The sequence below is a fragment of the Phaeoacremonium minimum genome (assembly GCF_000392275.1).
Source record: "Phaeoacremonium minimum UCRPA7 unplaced genomic scaffold PA7_03_scaffold_324, whole genome shotgun sequence".
NCBI lineage: Eukaryota > Fungi > Ascomycota > Sordariomycetes > Togniniales > Togniniaceae > Phaeoacremonium > Phaeoacremonium minimum.
In genome coordinates this window covers 21,974-35,381 of record NW_006921228.1, presented here as the reverse complement: position 1 = coordinate 35,381, position 13,408 = coordinate 21,974, and the positions used below count along the sequence as shown (strand labels likewise).

General features: G+C 51.5%; 1 protein-coding gene across 1 annotated transcript; it reads right to left on the bottom strand.

The window, feature by feature from the left end:
* Positions 1–3,362: 3,362 nt before the first annotated feature.
* UCRPA7_4075 (hypothetical protein) lies at positions 3,363–6,916 on the bottom strand (the record flags this gene model as incomplete). The annotated part of the gene is made up of 7 exons (XM_007916623.1): positions 3,363–3,570; positions 3,640–4,035; positions 4,092–4,158; positions 4,732–5,300; positions 5,901–6,620; positions 6,680–6,803; positions 6,856–6,916. The coding sequence occupies 7 exons, from the start codon at positions 6,914–6,916 to the stop codon at positions 3,363–3,365; spliced, it is 2,145 nt and encodes a 714-aa protein (XP_007914814.1).
* Positions 6,917–13,408: the final 6,492 nt, after the last annotated feature.

Genomic DNA, 13,408 nt, shown 5'->3' with positions numbered 1-13,408 from the left:
AAGCACTACATTAAATCTAGAGCATCGCGACGGGGTGTTTTCTGATATAAAAGAATGGCGTTGTCACTGCCCTTCCGCTTGCGCTCAATACTATTCTCCCTGAGCTGAATGATTTCTGATAGATTGATTGACGATCACGGAAGCTCGCGATTTTGTGAAGCCTAGCTATGATCTAGCTATGTATGTGCTCTATTCTCAGCAACTCAATTTGGTCGATATAAATTTTAAGTAAAATTGGTGCCATTAAGAGCATTTGTTTCTCGCGCCCATCCACTTAGATCCCCTTCAAGGTGTATAACGCCAAAGGTATGCTGAGAAAGTCGCCAGGCAACGTAGGCCGCAAGTCCAGGAATCTCAAGTATCTTGAATCCCGCCTGAAAACTCAGCGGGCTCTCAAAACTTTCCTTTTTCTCTAAGCGAGGAAGTTCAAGTAGACTCAATGAGAAAATCGTCTACACACCCAACAAAGTCCAAGAAAGTAGGGGGTTTCTTGATGAGCCCAGGTTTCTTCTGATAGTCTGCGATCCAACGAAACACTTCCTTGAGTAAGATTGAGTTCAACTCTGCGTTTCCATGCTCCACGATCTTCTCGCACCATTCCGGCATGTTTGCACCGGAAGATGCGCCACAAAAGTGCCGGTAAACGAACGATCTGGCCAGCAATAGGCGCATCTTGGAGGACTTTAGAGTCTTTGCGAAGACATCGACAATGGAATAATACTCTGAGCGACTCTTCAAACAATCTGCTTTAAGATCACGCCATACCACGCCGATGCTTGCATCTTGGAAGATCACATTCAGGTACTTGTAGGCAAGAAGATATACGTCGATGACCTGGCTAGTTGGAAGCTCTCGAAGCTGTGCCTCTGGCTGATTTCCCATGTGAACACTGTATACGGAGCGAATGAAGTGCTCGAAAGCCACGGGGTCGTCTTCTGGTAGCTCAATGTGTCCGCTACTCTCCTTGAACTGACCACGCAGTGCTTGTTTGAAGAAATCACTGCAGCTGCAAAGGACATTCTCCGGCAGTGCCCATTTGATCTTGTCTGGGCCAACAAGCACGGTAATGGTTCGGCTTGAGAGTAACCTTCTGAGGGTTAGTAGTGAACATCACGGCGACAGGGCAAATGGTTAACAGCATTTTTTGTCTCGATACAGAGACAGAACGGCTGATCATTTTAGGTAGCTCATAAGAAAGAAGTAAGTACGACTTACTCGTTCAGTGGAAGATCATCGCCGGATTCCGCCATTATGTCCTGGTGAAAGAGGAAGGCGGAAACGAAGTTGTTGCGGAAGCTTAAGGCAACCGAGGAAACAAGCCTTGCGAGTAAAAAGTCGAGGAAGAGAAATGATAATATTCCGGCTAGGACGACGAAGTGGAAAGGCGAGGTTGTTCCTATGGCAAGCACGAGGGTGTTGTAGTTACTTGCTGGGGAGATCAAAACGAAGCTGTATCCGAGTTAGCCTGAAGGTTGATCAACGTTTTCCGACAGAAATCGAGATTTTTCGTTCGAAGGGGGAATAAAGTCTATGTTTAAATACCTAGGCAGCTGCCTACAACGCGCTTAATACCATAAACATCGAATCTATAAGTTATCTGGGGACTGCGATCAAATTTTGATTCGTACCACGAAGTTGCAGTACCAGGGAAAGATGTCTTAAATGAGCGTAAGTAGAGTTCTGGAAGCCGCTGGTTGTGACTGCCTCGTTTAACTGAAGCTGGGCATTGTAATGTGACTTAAGTGGAATCTTTGAGATAGCCCTCGACGTGTCGTAGCGAATGTAGACGACAGAATCTCTGAAAGACGTTTTACATGAACGGTATTGTTTCTAAAGTGCTAGTCTCAGCAAAATGAATGTATTGTGGTCTTCTACAACAAAAGCAAGAAGTATCTTTAGTTCCCAGCGACAACAATTATGGAGCTATCGCATATATCCTTCACAAAACGACTGGCAGGACTTCTGACCTTGGGCAATGTCTCGTCTCAGGCAACAAATTATTATCTCCCCTGACATCGTGCGCCTTCTGAAGCTATTCAAGACTAATCGCAGTCTAAAATCCTGCAGAACTAGATTGTTCCGCCAGCCTGCACTCGGCGGCGCCATGCCAACTGGCGTCCCCGAACAGGAGTGCCTGGAGGACTTGGAGAACTTGAAGCGCTTGGGGAGTCGGACGGGCACGACTCACCAGGCATGTGCGTGTGAAATTCACACTTACCAGAGGGTTCCGGAGGCGATAGACCTCTGGGCATGATAGAACGGCTACAAATCATCGAGACAATGTCCCTGCCAAATTCCGATCTGTGCCTGAGACTGTAACGCCATCCCAAAGACTCATCTTCCTTGTATGAGAGCATCTTGACCACGGCGAACATTGTGAGAAGCTTGCGCAGTTTGCATCCCTCTGGGGTTCGCTCGTAAACGAAGTGAGCATCTTGCGGGTCTACATCGCTTGACTTGAGAGCGTAGTAGTCGTAGATCAAGTCGATTGCCTCTCGCTTGAGGCACTCGACAAGGTATTTTGCAGCAAATACATACAATCCAAGGTAATCTCGGATTGTGACTTTCTGGCCGTCAGGGGGATTCAAGACTTGCTGTAGAGGTGTGGTCAGGTCTTTTTTGCTCTTGGCATTGATGTAGGCGACGAATAGCTCAAACACACGAGGATCGTCTTCTGGAAGGCGAAGAATACTATCCCGACTTTCCTGGAAAGAAGACCGAAACGCAGCTCTGAAGAAGTCGGATATGTGGATTAACGCACCTTCGTGGAGTTCCCATTTCCTGCCGCTATCTGCTGGACCGACGAAAATCGTGACTTGGCGTTCGTCACGGAGAGGCATGTTTCTACCCGATTCCTGTTCAGGGAGAAAGAAATGGTGCGAGAACAAGGAATCTACTCAACGAACCTGGAGGTTCAACATGACTCACAGAGAGTGTTTCATTGCTCGACCGGCAAGGTCTGATTCTGATGGTATCAAGTTTCGGGTATCACCAAGACTGTCCAGGCAGGTAGGCTTGTGTTGGAGGACTGTCCGAACTCAAGGGTCGTACCCAGTATTGCTAGACAGCTCTGCTAGTGGAATGAGGTGATGTCAGTCATCGTTGGTTCATGTATGAGATTGCGGAGATGAAGATGGGCTAAACTTCTAGGTGATGGCGTTAATCCATACCCTGCAATGCGTTATATACTCGAGACGTTAAGTAATTCCTCTTTGTCTTATTGATGCCTAGAGTGCTAAGGACTAACGACGTCTATCCTCTTCCAGCAACTCAAACTGACATGTCCGACTTTCATATTTGAATCATAACCTCTTTCACTGAACCTGCTACTTAAATTACCCTTCCGTCTAGCTTTGCATATGCTAGGTGAAGCTTGTGCTAGTCCATGTGCACTTCTCAGTGGACTCGTGTCTGTGGAAGCTGCATTTATTCTCAACTTTCACATTTCCTATCGGGATCCCAGTGGCACCAAATTTCCAGACCGCCATCATAATGTGTTGTGCGAGATCCGGGTTTTTTAGCATTGCCTCTTCCCATAGCGGCAGGCTGCGAGTGTTCCCCACAACGAGTCTATAAACAACTTGAGCAGAAAGGAGACGAGACATCCCACTTTGGCTTGTAGAATGCTGAAGGACATACTCGACGTCTTCCGGGTTGATCTGATTGCCGAAATTTGAGTGATGATCATGGACCTTGTTGAGCACTGCATTCTCGAGATCCTCGATGAGGTACTTGTGAGCAAGAATGTAGAGCTTCAAGTAATCCCTGATGGTGATTTGTTTACCATCCGGGGCTGAGATCGTCGGCATGTGATTGATATTCAGCCTGTTGAAGGTCCCGTAGGCATAATTGACCAACAGTTCAAATGCGCTCTCATCATCTTCGGGAAGATGGAGCTTTCCTTCTTGTCCCTCCTTGAATACGGGTCGAAGTGCGGCCTTGAAAAAGTCTGATAGCTGTGCGAGGACGTTCTCGTGCACAATCCATTTCTTCTGGGAAGTGCCGACGAAGACAGTAACTGTGCGGCCTGATAGACTAATTCATAGCAACAGGTTAGTGGGTATCTGATAGGAGACTGAGGGACGACGTACTGATCGACTTTACCAGGCGCTGCTTCAACAGCCTCCGGTCCTGTGCCCTTTTTCACCCGCTTGCGGTCTAGTGAGGCCATGGTGAGAGGGTCGCAAGGAGATGTATGGCTGCTATGACCGTGAGGAGAGAAGTTAAGGAGGTATCAAGAAATAAGTCAGACGGTTTAGATTATCAAAAACATGTTTTTGCGCAGGAATTGGAGGTGCGGAATTCCTTAAGTGGTAGGAAGAGAGGAGGAAGGAGAACCTCACTTATTCGGCAACGGTGAAAAATAATAGGGGTCGGGTATTTGGGCGTAGAGGACAAGGTATTGTCCCGTGATGACTTTGCAATCTTTGCAACGCCTCGCAGCAGAAACTTAAATCAAACACCCAGTGCCCATTGTGTACTCATATCTGACACTGTCTACTGGCGTTGTTCATTATGTATCAGACCGACCAAAAACATCCCTGCAAGAGCTCTGAGACCTCCACACGAGCGCGACCGACATGAGATTAGTGAGCAATTTCCATCCACCCTTTGCGACCCTTCGCGACCGTTCACGGCCCTTCCTTTATCTATTACAAGTTTGCCCGGAGACATGCTTGTGGAATTGACATTTTGTGATACTATGGCCTCCATCTGTTCTCACCCCCCAACCCCATACTGTGGTGACAATATCGCGGCCGATCGCCGAATTATCGTTGAGGATCAAGTGTAAGCCCTCTGGCATTCTCCGCGAGCCTTTGAACATCACGCGAGCGAGGCAGCAGATAAGAAGATCCCGCATTGCCGAACCATCAGTCGAGCGGTGGTAGAGATACTCGACATCGTATGGGTGAGGGAAGTGTTCGGGGTTTTCGTAGTAGTCAAAGAGAGCGTCGACCACATCATTTTGCAAGTCGTCTACGAGGAACTTGCAAGCTAGGACATAAAGACCTAGGTAATCGCGTGCGGTGACTTTGACGCCATCAGGCAGTGGGAGCGGTTTCACCATGTTCATCGCCTTGCCCACAGATCGCGAGTAGGCGTAACTAACGAACAACTCGAACGCGGATGGATCATCCTCTGGTAGTCGTAAGACGCCGCGCCTGGTCTCGCGGAATCCAGAACGGAAAGTGGCTCGAAAGAAGGATGAGAGTTGGACCAGCAGATCCTCGTGAAGCATCCATTTCTGCTCGTTGGCGCCAACATAGATCGTCACAATGCGGCCGGAGAGTATAGGGCTGCTGTTGAGGATGAGTATGATATTCAATAGGAAGGAAGTAATGGGAATCCATACGTAGGGGTTCCAGCATTGTTACTCGGTACATCTGACGGCTCAGCGCGGACATCGGTGTCCCCGCCTTCAAAGCCTGAATTCCATCTCCTTTCCCCCGGGCGAGGGCATTTGATGTAGGGTTCGACGTCTTCGTCGCTCGATTCATACATTGTGATAGATTGGTCAGATAGCTTGTGGATGTTGCAAGATGCCCAGAGGAGAGCAAGTGCAGGATAGAAGTGAGTAGGCAGAGCGCAAGCTCCTGCGAGCTCCTGCTTGCTCCTGCTTCACATCCGGTAAGAATTGATGGAATATGGGACGAGAGAAGTTCTGCAGTTGTTCGTGAGCTGTGAATCACCAATCCAGCTGCAATGAACTTTTAGAGTCTACCTAAGGCAGGGAGACAAGGCATTCGTGGGCAAAACCTTAGAGACTTGCTAGTTGCCTAAGGTATTGAGGGAAACTTGATTCACATCCCCCATCTGAACTCCATTCGCCAGCTAGGCAAATGTCCCTTCCCTTGTTCGCTCAAATCTTGCAAATATCTGTCCTATCATGCCTATGGAACGCACAACCCCCCGTGACGGCCCTCAGCGGACAGTTTCCTCCACTGATCCAGTTCCAGCTGCTAATCTCACTAATGATATCAAACCCTAGGTCTTGCGTCTCGTTCATCACCTCCTTCCACTCCGGTGTGAGCGGATTGTTGTGCTTACCCCTGAACAAGCCCAACGTGATCCTCTCCTTCAGCAACCGCCTCATACCCGCGCCGGGCGGCGTATTGTCGTACACGTACTGCACGTCACGGATATCCGGCCGCCGCGTACCCACTTTGTAATACCCCTGCGCGATATCCACCACCGTGTTCTCGAGCTCCTCGACCAGCAGCTTACTCGCGAGCACGTACAGCCTTAGGTAGTCCTGGATGGTGGTACGACACCTGTCCGGCGGGAGGAGGATCGTCAGGGACGCGGAGGCTGAGGGGGAGGCACTTGAGGCGGCTGTGCCGGACCCCGATGACGATGATGCGGCTGCCCCTGAGCCGGTGCTGTTGTTCAGCCCGCCCGCCGCGGGGCTCAGCGCCTTGCCGTACAGCCAACGGACGAACAGCTCGAACGCAGCGGGATCATCTTCCGGCAGGGCGAGCGTGTCGTCAGTCGACTCCTTGAAGCCGCCGTTGAACGCGGAGCGGAAGAAGTCCGACGTGGCAGACAGCAGGTTCTCATGCAGCGACCACTTGATGCGGGCGGGCCCGACGAAGATGGTCACCACCCTTTCCGAAAAGAGCCTGTAAACAACCACTCGATGAGCATCCCATCCCTGAGAACAGAAAACAAGAAGATTCACCTGGTCATAACAGGCTCATCTGCGCCCTCCATAGTGGAAGGCGTCTTGCCCGCCGACTTCCTCTTGTGAGCTGGTTTCTCGGATATTGAGCGCGCCATATCGCTGCTTGGAGAATCTGATAGGCCTATTACTCAGTTCAGCTCATTGCTCTTCACTTAGAATGAACTCAATCTTACTTGTAGACACCTGGTGTACTGGGTCCTCCTCCTCAGATGGGCTTCGATCCCTCTTCACCATGGCGTTTGCCAGAAGCTTGGTCACATATGAGTCTTTTATGTGGTGTTGTGTGGTCCGAGGCTCAACTTACAATAATCGGTGGCGGGGTGGTACCTAGTAGGCAACAAACTCTGGGGCCTAGGGGATGGATTTAACATCGATTCACAATAGAACGACCATCATTGAATATGAACATGTCACGAATATCGGAAGGATCATGAATTTGTAGAGAAAGAGGCGATGTTGTTCGCCGTCTTGATTGCTTTAAATAACGGTACTCGTATCTTCGCATACACATCGCCATTTCGGAGCAATGAGCTCCATCAAAACGCTCCCAATAGCTCCAGCCGACCAAGATGCATCGCTTGCCCTCTTTTATCACAGAGTTTCCTTCACACCGACCTCAACATGCAACCCGTTTAGAAACCCTGCGGTTGTACTCAAGAGGATAAACAATCCATAAAAAGCGGCAGATTATGGGCGTTTTGCTGCCAATGGTACATCGAAAAAGAAGAGATATCCACAACCCATTGATGAAAGACCAACTCCCCGACCCGAAAGCCTAGTTTCCAGCTTTGTATAAGATTCGCAGCAACAGGTAAACCGCATAAATGTTCCGTGCCAACCGCCCGCCGCCCCAGTGATATTTCCCATGATAGCAAAAAGCATCAGAACACCTGATGAGTAAAAAAGAGGACCCCGCTTTGATACTTGCCCGCAAACCTCATCAGAAGACTCGTTCTATATGTCGAATAATCTTTTTCTTGGATGAAATCGTGGACCCATGATGAACCGTTTTTATCATGCGAAGTCGCCGCTTCTTGTAGAAAATGAGAGGAACCAAAAACAAAACTCCGCTGTGAGGCACCGATGCATGGATTATTTGGTTGCGAGAATGCAAAATCACCGTGTGAACGCCCGTTCGTGATCAAACAGCCTCCATCTTGACAGGTCGGAACACCGTTTCCGATTTTGGTATTTTTAAAAACACCGCGATTGTGTGAAGAACAAAAAGGACCAGGTATCGATAGTATCTTCATGTCGCGCCGTGGAAAATGTCAAATTTCCGCTTTGAACAAGGAGCTTATGTCGAAATAAGGATGTTTGTACAGGGTATGGTTGAGATTGAGCCAGAAGTCGAAGCCGAGTATCCAGTCGACCATGAAAGTGTGCCCTGCCTGCTGGGTGGTGAAAAAATCGATGCCTGTACCCTTCCGAATCGGTGCCCGTGCCTGTCAAGACGAACAGCTGATGATAGAAGAACGTCATGGTGATTGAACATTCTCATCTGCAACGGCAACGACGGCCTAGCAGAACCGCTCATATTCTGTCAAGAAGCTGAGCGTATCCGCTTACCATCGTCGGCCCATGTTCAATCGGGCACCGGGCGACACGGACGGAGGCGGGCTGGACATGGAGATGCCGGTAGCAGGGTTGATGATGGGAATGGCATTTCGGGCACGGGTAGCAGCAGGCTGGTGCAGCTTCAGGGTCGACTGTTGGCTCTGAAATGCGGGAGGAATGAAAGCGGGTGACGTGGAGTTGAGAGAGAAAGAGGGTGCAACCTGTTGGGGCTGCTGTGTGGGAGATGACTCCGGGGAGTTGCTTGCCAATGACGAGCGCTCAGACGAGCCACTGTGAATGGAGACAAGCTGGTAATAGAAAATCCAGGTCAGTGGAATGTTGCATTGACATCAGGACTGGTGTAGCCTCTAGGATGTGTAGCCGCACAGGCCACCGGCATGTTTGGCGTGTCAAAGAGAAGTACTCACATCACTCTCCGTCAACAGACCAGGACAGAACTCCATGTCGTCTTCGAGGTCGAAAGACCGGCCGGCCTCGAATCGCATGCGAAAGCTGGACAACGAGGGGGTCTCGGTGAGCTCCTTCATGCTCCGAACACCCCTGAACTGCTTGTGGGAGTTCTGCGAGACGGATAACCTCGGCGCCCGTCGATTGCGACCGCCATGGTGGCTATGGGAGATGGCGGACACTGCCGCGGACGTATGTTGCTGGTGAGCGTTATAGTGATAGTATGAAGACATTATATTCTGATGAGCAAAGACGCTGTAAAAGTAGACGTCGTGGTGGTGGTTGTAGTGTGTGGTGTGGTGGGAGGTAGCGAAGCTTTTGCGGTATTAAACCAGCATTTACAACAACAATGAAATCTGCGTCGAAGCCGGGTTCTTTAGAAAGAGAAGTGGGTGGTTTATACGAGGAAGTATAAATAAAACCGTTTTGTCTTTTTGAAGGGTTTTTGAAGGTTGAGAAATGTATGTCGTTTTGTTTTCGTCGAAAGGAGATGGATAGATGGTGAGGTATGGTGGTTAAGCTCTTTGCGGTGTGTGGTTGGAATGGCGGAGGGTGAGATGCGGTTGAAGTAAGTACGCAGGTGTTAGGTGGTAAAGTGAAGAGGCGGAGGAAGGAGGGACAGGAGTGCGCTTCGGAGAAGGCGACGCTTTTTGCTGGACCAGGCCTCTGCAGAGAGGGAAGGCTCGGATTGGGCGGAACAGAGGGGGCGGGCCACACCTACCTACAGACTACTGTACAGTACACTGGGGCCGCACTGGGCTGGGCTGGGGGGGGGAGAAAGAGCAAGAGAGCGAAAAGGTGGTGGGTGGGAAGGGTCCTGGGGGGTGGTGGGATGCGCCGGGCCTCGCTGGGAGCAGAGAGAGGAAAGGGAAAGAGCGACGGGACGGCACACACACGCACACAAACACTGATCAAGCCAAGCCAAGCACACAGGACGGTAGGCGATGCATCCAGCACCGGGGCCAGCAGCTGCACAATGAGAAGGGGGGCAAGGGGAAACAGGGGCAGCCAACTGCCTGCAGGGCACCACCGCAGAGGGTGAGAGCAAGACAAGATACAGTGAGCGCGGCACTGGGTAAAACTGGTGAGGATGGGGCCATTGCAGGTCACTCGGTCATTAAAGTGGACGTAATTCCCTCTATCAGCCAATGGAACGACGTCTGTCCCGAAAGAGACCGCCTCCGGCACACAGTCCAGTGCTCATCAGACACGGTATGAGCTCCACATTCTCGATGCCTCGCCACCCTGTTTTGATTCGTGGGGCGATCTCAGGCTAGTCCATATGGAGGCAAGCGGTATTTTGTAAATTTGGCCATGGCGTCTGCTTGCGGATCCGTCCATTTCGCAGACAGTGTCGAAAACGGACCAGCCAAACTAAGGTACCTCCTAATTCCAATAATGCGTTATCCGGGCAGGTGCCCAAGAACAACCAGGTGAGCAAGTGACCCCATCCAAACTCTTTGTGGCCAAGGTCCACGTTAGCAGAATTGCCTGCGCTCATCGCCAGCACCCGATCACGAGAGACATCCGACAAGGCACACACCACTCGCCCACAGCTCACCATCCGTTCTTCTCCATGGCTCCCGAAGGAGCCCGACTGCTGCCAGTACATACGGGGACGAACAGGATGCCATTCTCGAAGCCGATATCGAAGTCTTACCATCCACATCCAGGTCCTTACCTGGCTCTCCGCTATTCCCCTTGGTAACACCACGAGGCAGACCACCCGCCAAAAAGATCGTGTCCGGCGTGACCATTGGCTTCTCACCTTTTGTATCTTTGGCGAATTTACAATTACACAGTACTTGCTTTATTTGTCGACTGGGACCGGGCGTCTGCGAGTGAGTCGTCTCTTGTCTCTGACAGAGCGCTGTTGGTCATCATCTGAGGGGGAAATAGGGCAATACGACAAGCGAGGCACGGCTCTTGTTTCGACCCAGAGCTTGGTCTCAGTTTGTGTCTGACAACTTCTCATACCTCCCAGGCAAAACCCCTCTGTTTACATTCGAGCGCATGGCCGCAGGAACCAACTATTGCCTCCGGCCAATGCACCCCTCAATTCGATGAAACTCCCCTGATGGACCGGTCCTCTAAACCATCAAGTCGAATCCCTATTGTCTCCCTTAGCCATTGCCCCTTCGTTCTTCACCTAGGCGATGCAGGATTCCAACTACTGAGAGCACACAGTACAGACTGTTCGACCTGCAGACATCCTGGGTCTCATTTCAAGCTCTGGCCGGTCCTGTTTCTGGAGATGCATAATTAAGTGTGAGGCAGTGACCACTCCCAGGCCGGTTCCACTACACAGCGAGCAGCCTTGTGCAATGGGAACCCACGACTCTGCACGTCAGCACGCTTTGACTGGCTCCGCCCGACGCCTCCTTCTGGGAGAAGCAGGAGAGAACCCTGTAGGATTCCTGCAGCCAGCGCCTGTTTAATGAACGAACCGGACCTGGTTGTGGTGTGCAACCTGCCCACTAACGCATGGCCCGGTTCCAGACAATGGAAACGTGGCGGTTGGCCCAGACCAGGAGTACCACACAGTATGGAATTCCTTTGATGCCTTGAGCGCCTCAGGCACCAAAAGAGTTATGGCCACCCGACCCTACAGTGCGTGTCCAGGTGCTTGCCTCCCCCGCCGCTCACACAGTGCTGACAGGCGGTACGTCAATGTCAATCATGGAAGGCATCTGGTCTGAGGTAGACGCTTCTAGGGCTGTGACATTGCGTCCCTTTCCTTCAGTGACTCTGCAGATCACTAGGCGGAAGATCGCAGGGCACCTTGGACGGGAGCCAGAATATCGAGAATCTAGTTGAACGAAAGCGGGAAGCCTTGATGCCATCGCCACACGGATTGACGCTTCTGACGTTTGTCAGGGCTCATCAGGGTCCCCTCTGTCCCCTCTGTCCCAACCACTCTTCCCTTCTTGATAACGATGCAATACGCTTGTCCCCCTTAGTATCCCAGTGCCCTCGGCTATGGATCGATTAGCCTCCCTCTGTCCACCATTGCCAGCAGTACGATGGTTGGAGACAGACCTGGGACGACTGGACGAGTGGCTGTCGGAGGACAAGAACAGCCGCCTTGTGCGCCTGTCGCGCATGAACAATGGACGTTTCGGTGATCCTGTCCCTCGTTGTTCCAAACGGGAACCAAGGGGATCCCTTCCTCCCTTCACTGTTCATGTACTGGCGGCACAAGATTAGGGATTGATCAATGGGGTTTGACGCAGAATTCACCCGGCTGTGCAGGCATCGGCATAATGATGTGAAGGTGGTGAGACACTTGCTCTAAACCGCTCGCCACCCAGACTCGCCAGGCTCACCCAGGGTCGTCAGGCCTGTCAGTCGTGGCCGCACTGCTCATCGGCTGACCCCCACCACTATCTACTGTGCAGTACTGGCTCAGGCATCCAAGCCATTTTCATCTGCCCAGACTTGCCAGGTCGTGCAATTGCATCTGGCGTGACGAAAGAGGCAAATCGATTATCGTTGTACTTGCGGCGTCTGTCGAGATGGCATCATATCCAGCCCATTCTGCCGGTTATCTCAGCCCATCTCCCATCTGCCACGATAAGCATAGTCACATTCCCAACGGCATTCCAAGCGAGTGCCTTCTCAATTCAATACCCTAGATGCACCTGGATAATACGGCCCATCTAACTCGAACCATCTCTCGTCCGGTCATTGAAGAGATGAGGAGGCACTGGGGGCGGCCGTAGATTGGTCAATGCATGCCATAGCATCTGCGGGGTTGGGTAATGGGAAAGGGGATGCTGCTATTTTAGTTGTGAGGACTGCACCTAACTCCCAGTTGAAATTCTCCGGCAGCCTGAGCCGGCTGGGTGGCCGTAGAAGTGCTTTGACAGCCAATGCCTCGGGCTTCGCTTTGTCCCAGACGAACGGCTTGCAGCCGGCTCACACGACACAGCCCGTTTCCTCCAGCTAAGGTAGCAGTTGGGTGCAGAAGAAGAAAAGCCAAGGATAGAAGAGCAAACAAATCTCAGATGAGGAGAGAGTGGCTTGCAAGCAATCATCGCCAGAGGGTTTGTCCGAAGGGACGTGCTTCTGAAGCTTCAAGCACCTCAGGAGCGGTCTCGAGAAGGGCCTAGGGGTCCTGGACTGCCCACGATCCTGGCCTCCAAAGATGAAAGAGCAGAAGAAACTGGCAGACCTTCTCATCTTCCCCCTTGCATTCGCGGCGGCCCTGCCACTGGACTGGGAATTCTCGGCTGTGCCTTGTCCTGCACTGTCCTGCACGGCAGCCCACATTGGGCGTTACGGCTCTGGGTCCCTCCTCCCCTGACTGGCGCCCTGTGACTCCACACGATAGTTCAGCCGTAGCTAACCCAAGCAAGGCACTCGGACCGCAGAGAGGCCTAAGGGCCCCAGTCTTTCTCGCTTGCCAAACAACTGCGACAGGCACAAAACACTGCCACACCGCCATTTCATGGGGAAGAAAACTGGACATGGCCGCCATACCATAGCATACCATCGCATGCTGCGGCAGGCTCACCTTATTCTTGTGCCACCTTGTGTGGGAGATGCTACTACTGTCAGTGGGCGATGCAGAGCTTTAGCAGGTTTAAGATCTGACTGCGCCGAGCTCTTCACCTTCCACGCAGCTACTGCGGAATATCTATCAGCCACGTGGGGTCTGCACATGCCATGGATCCGGATAATACTCGCAGTTGGGCTTGC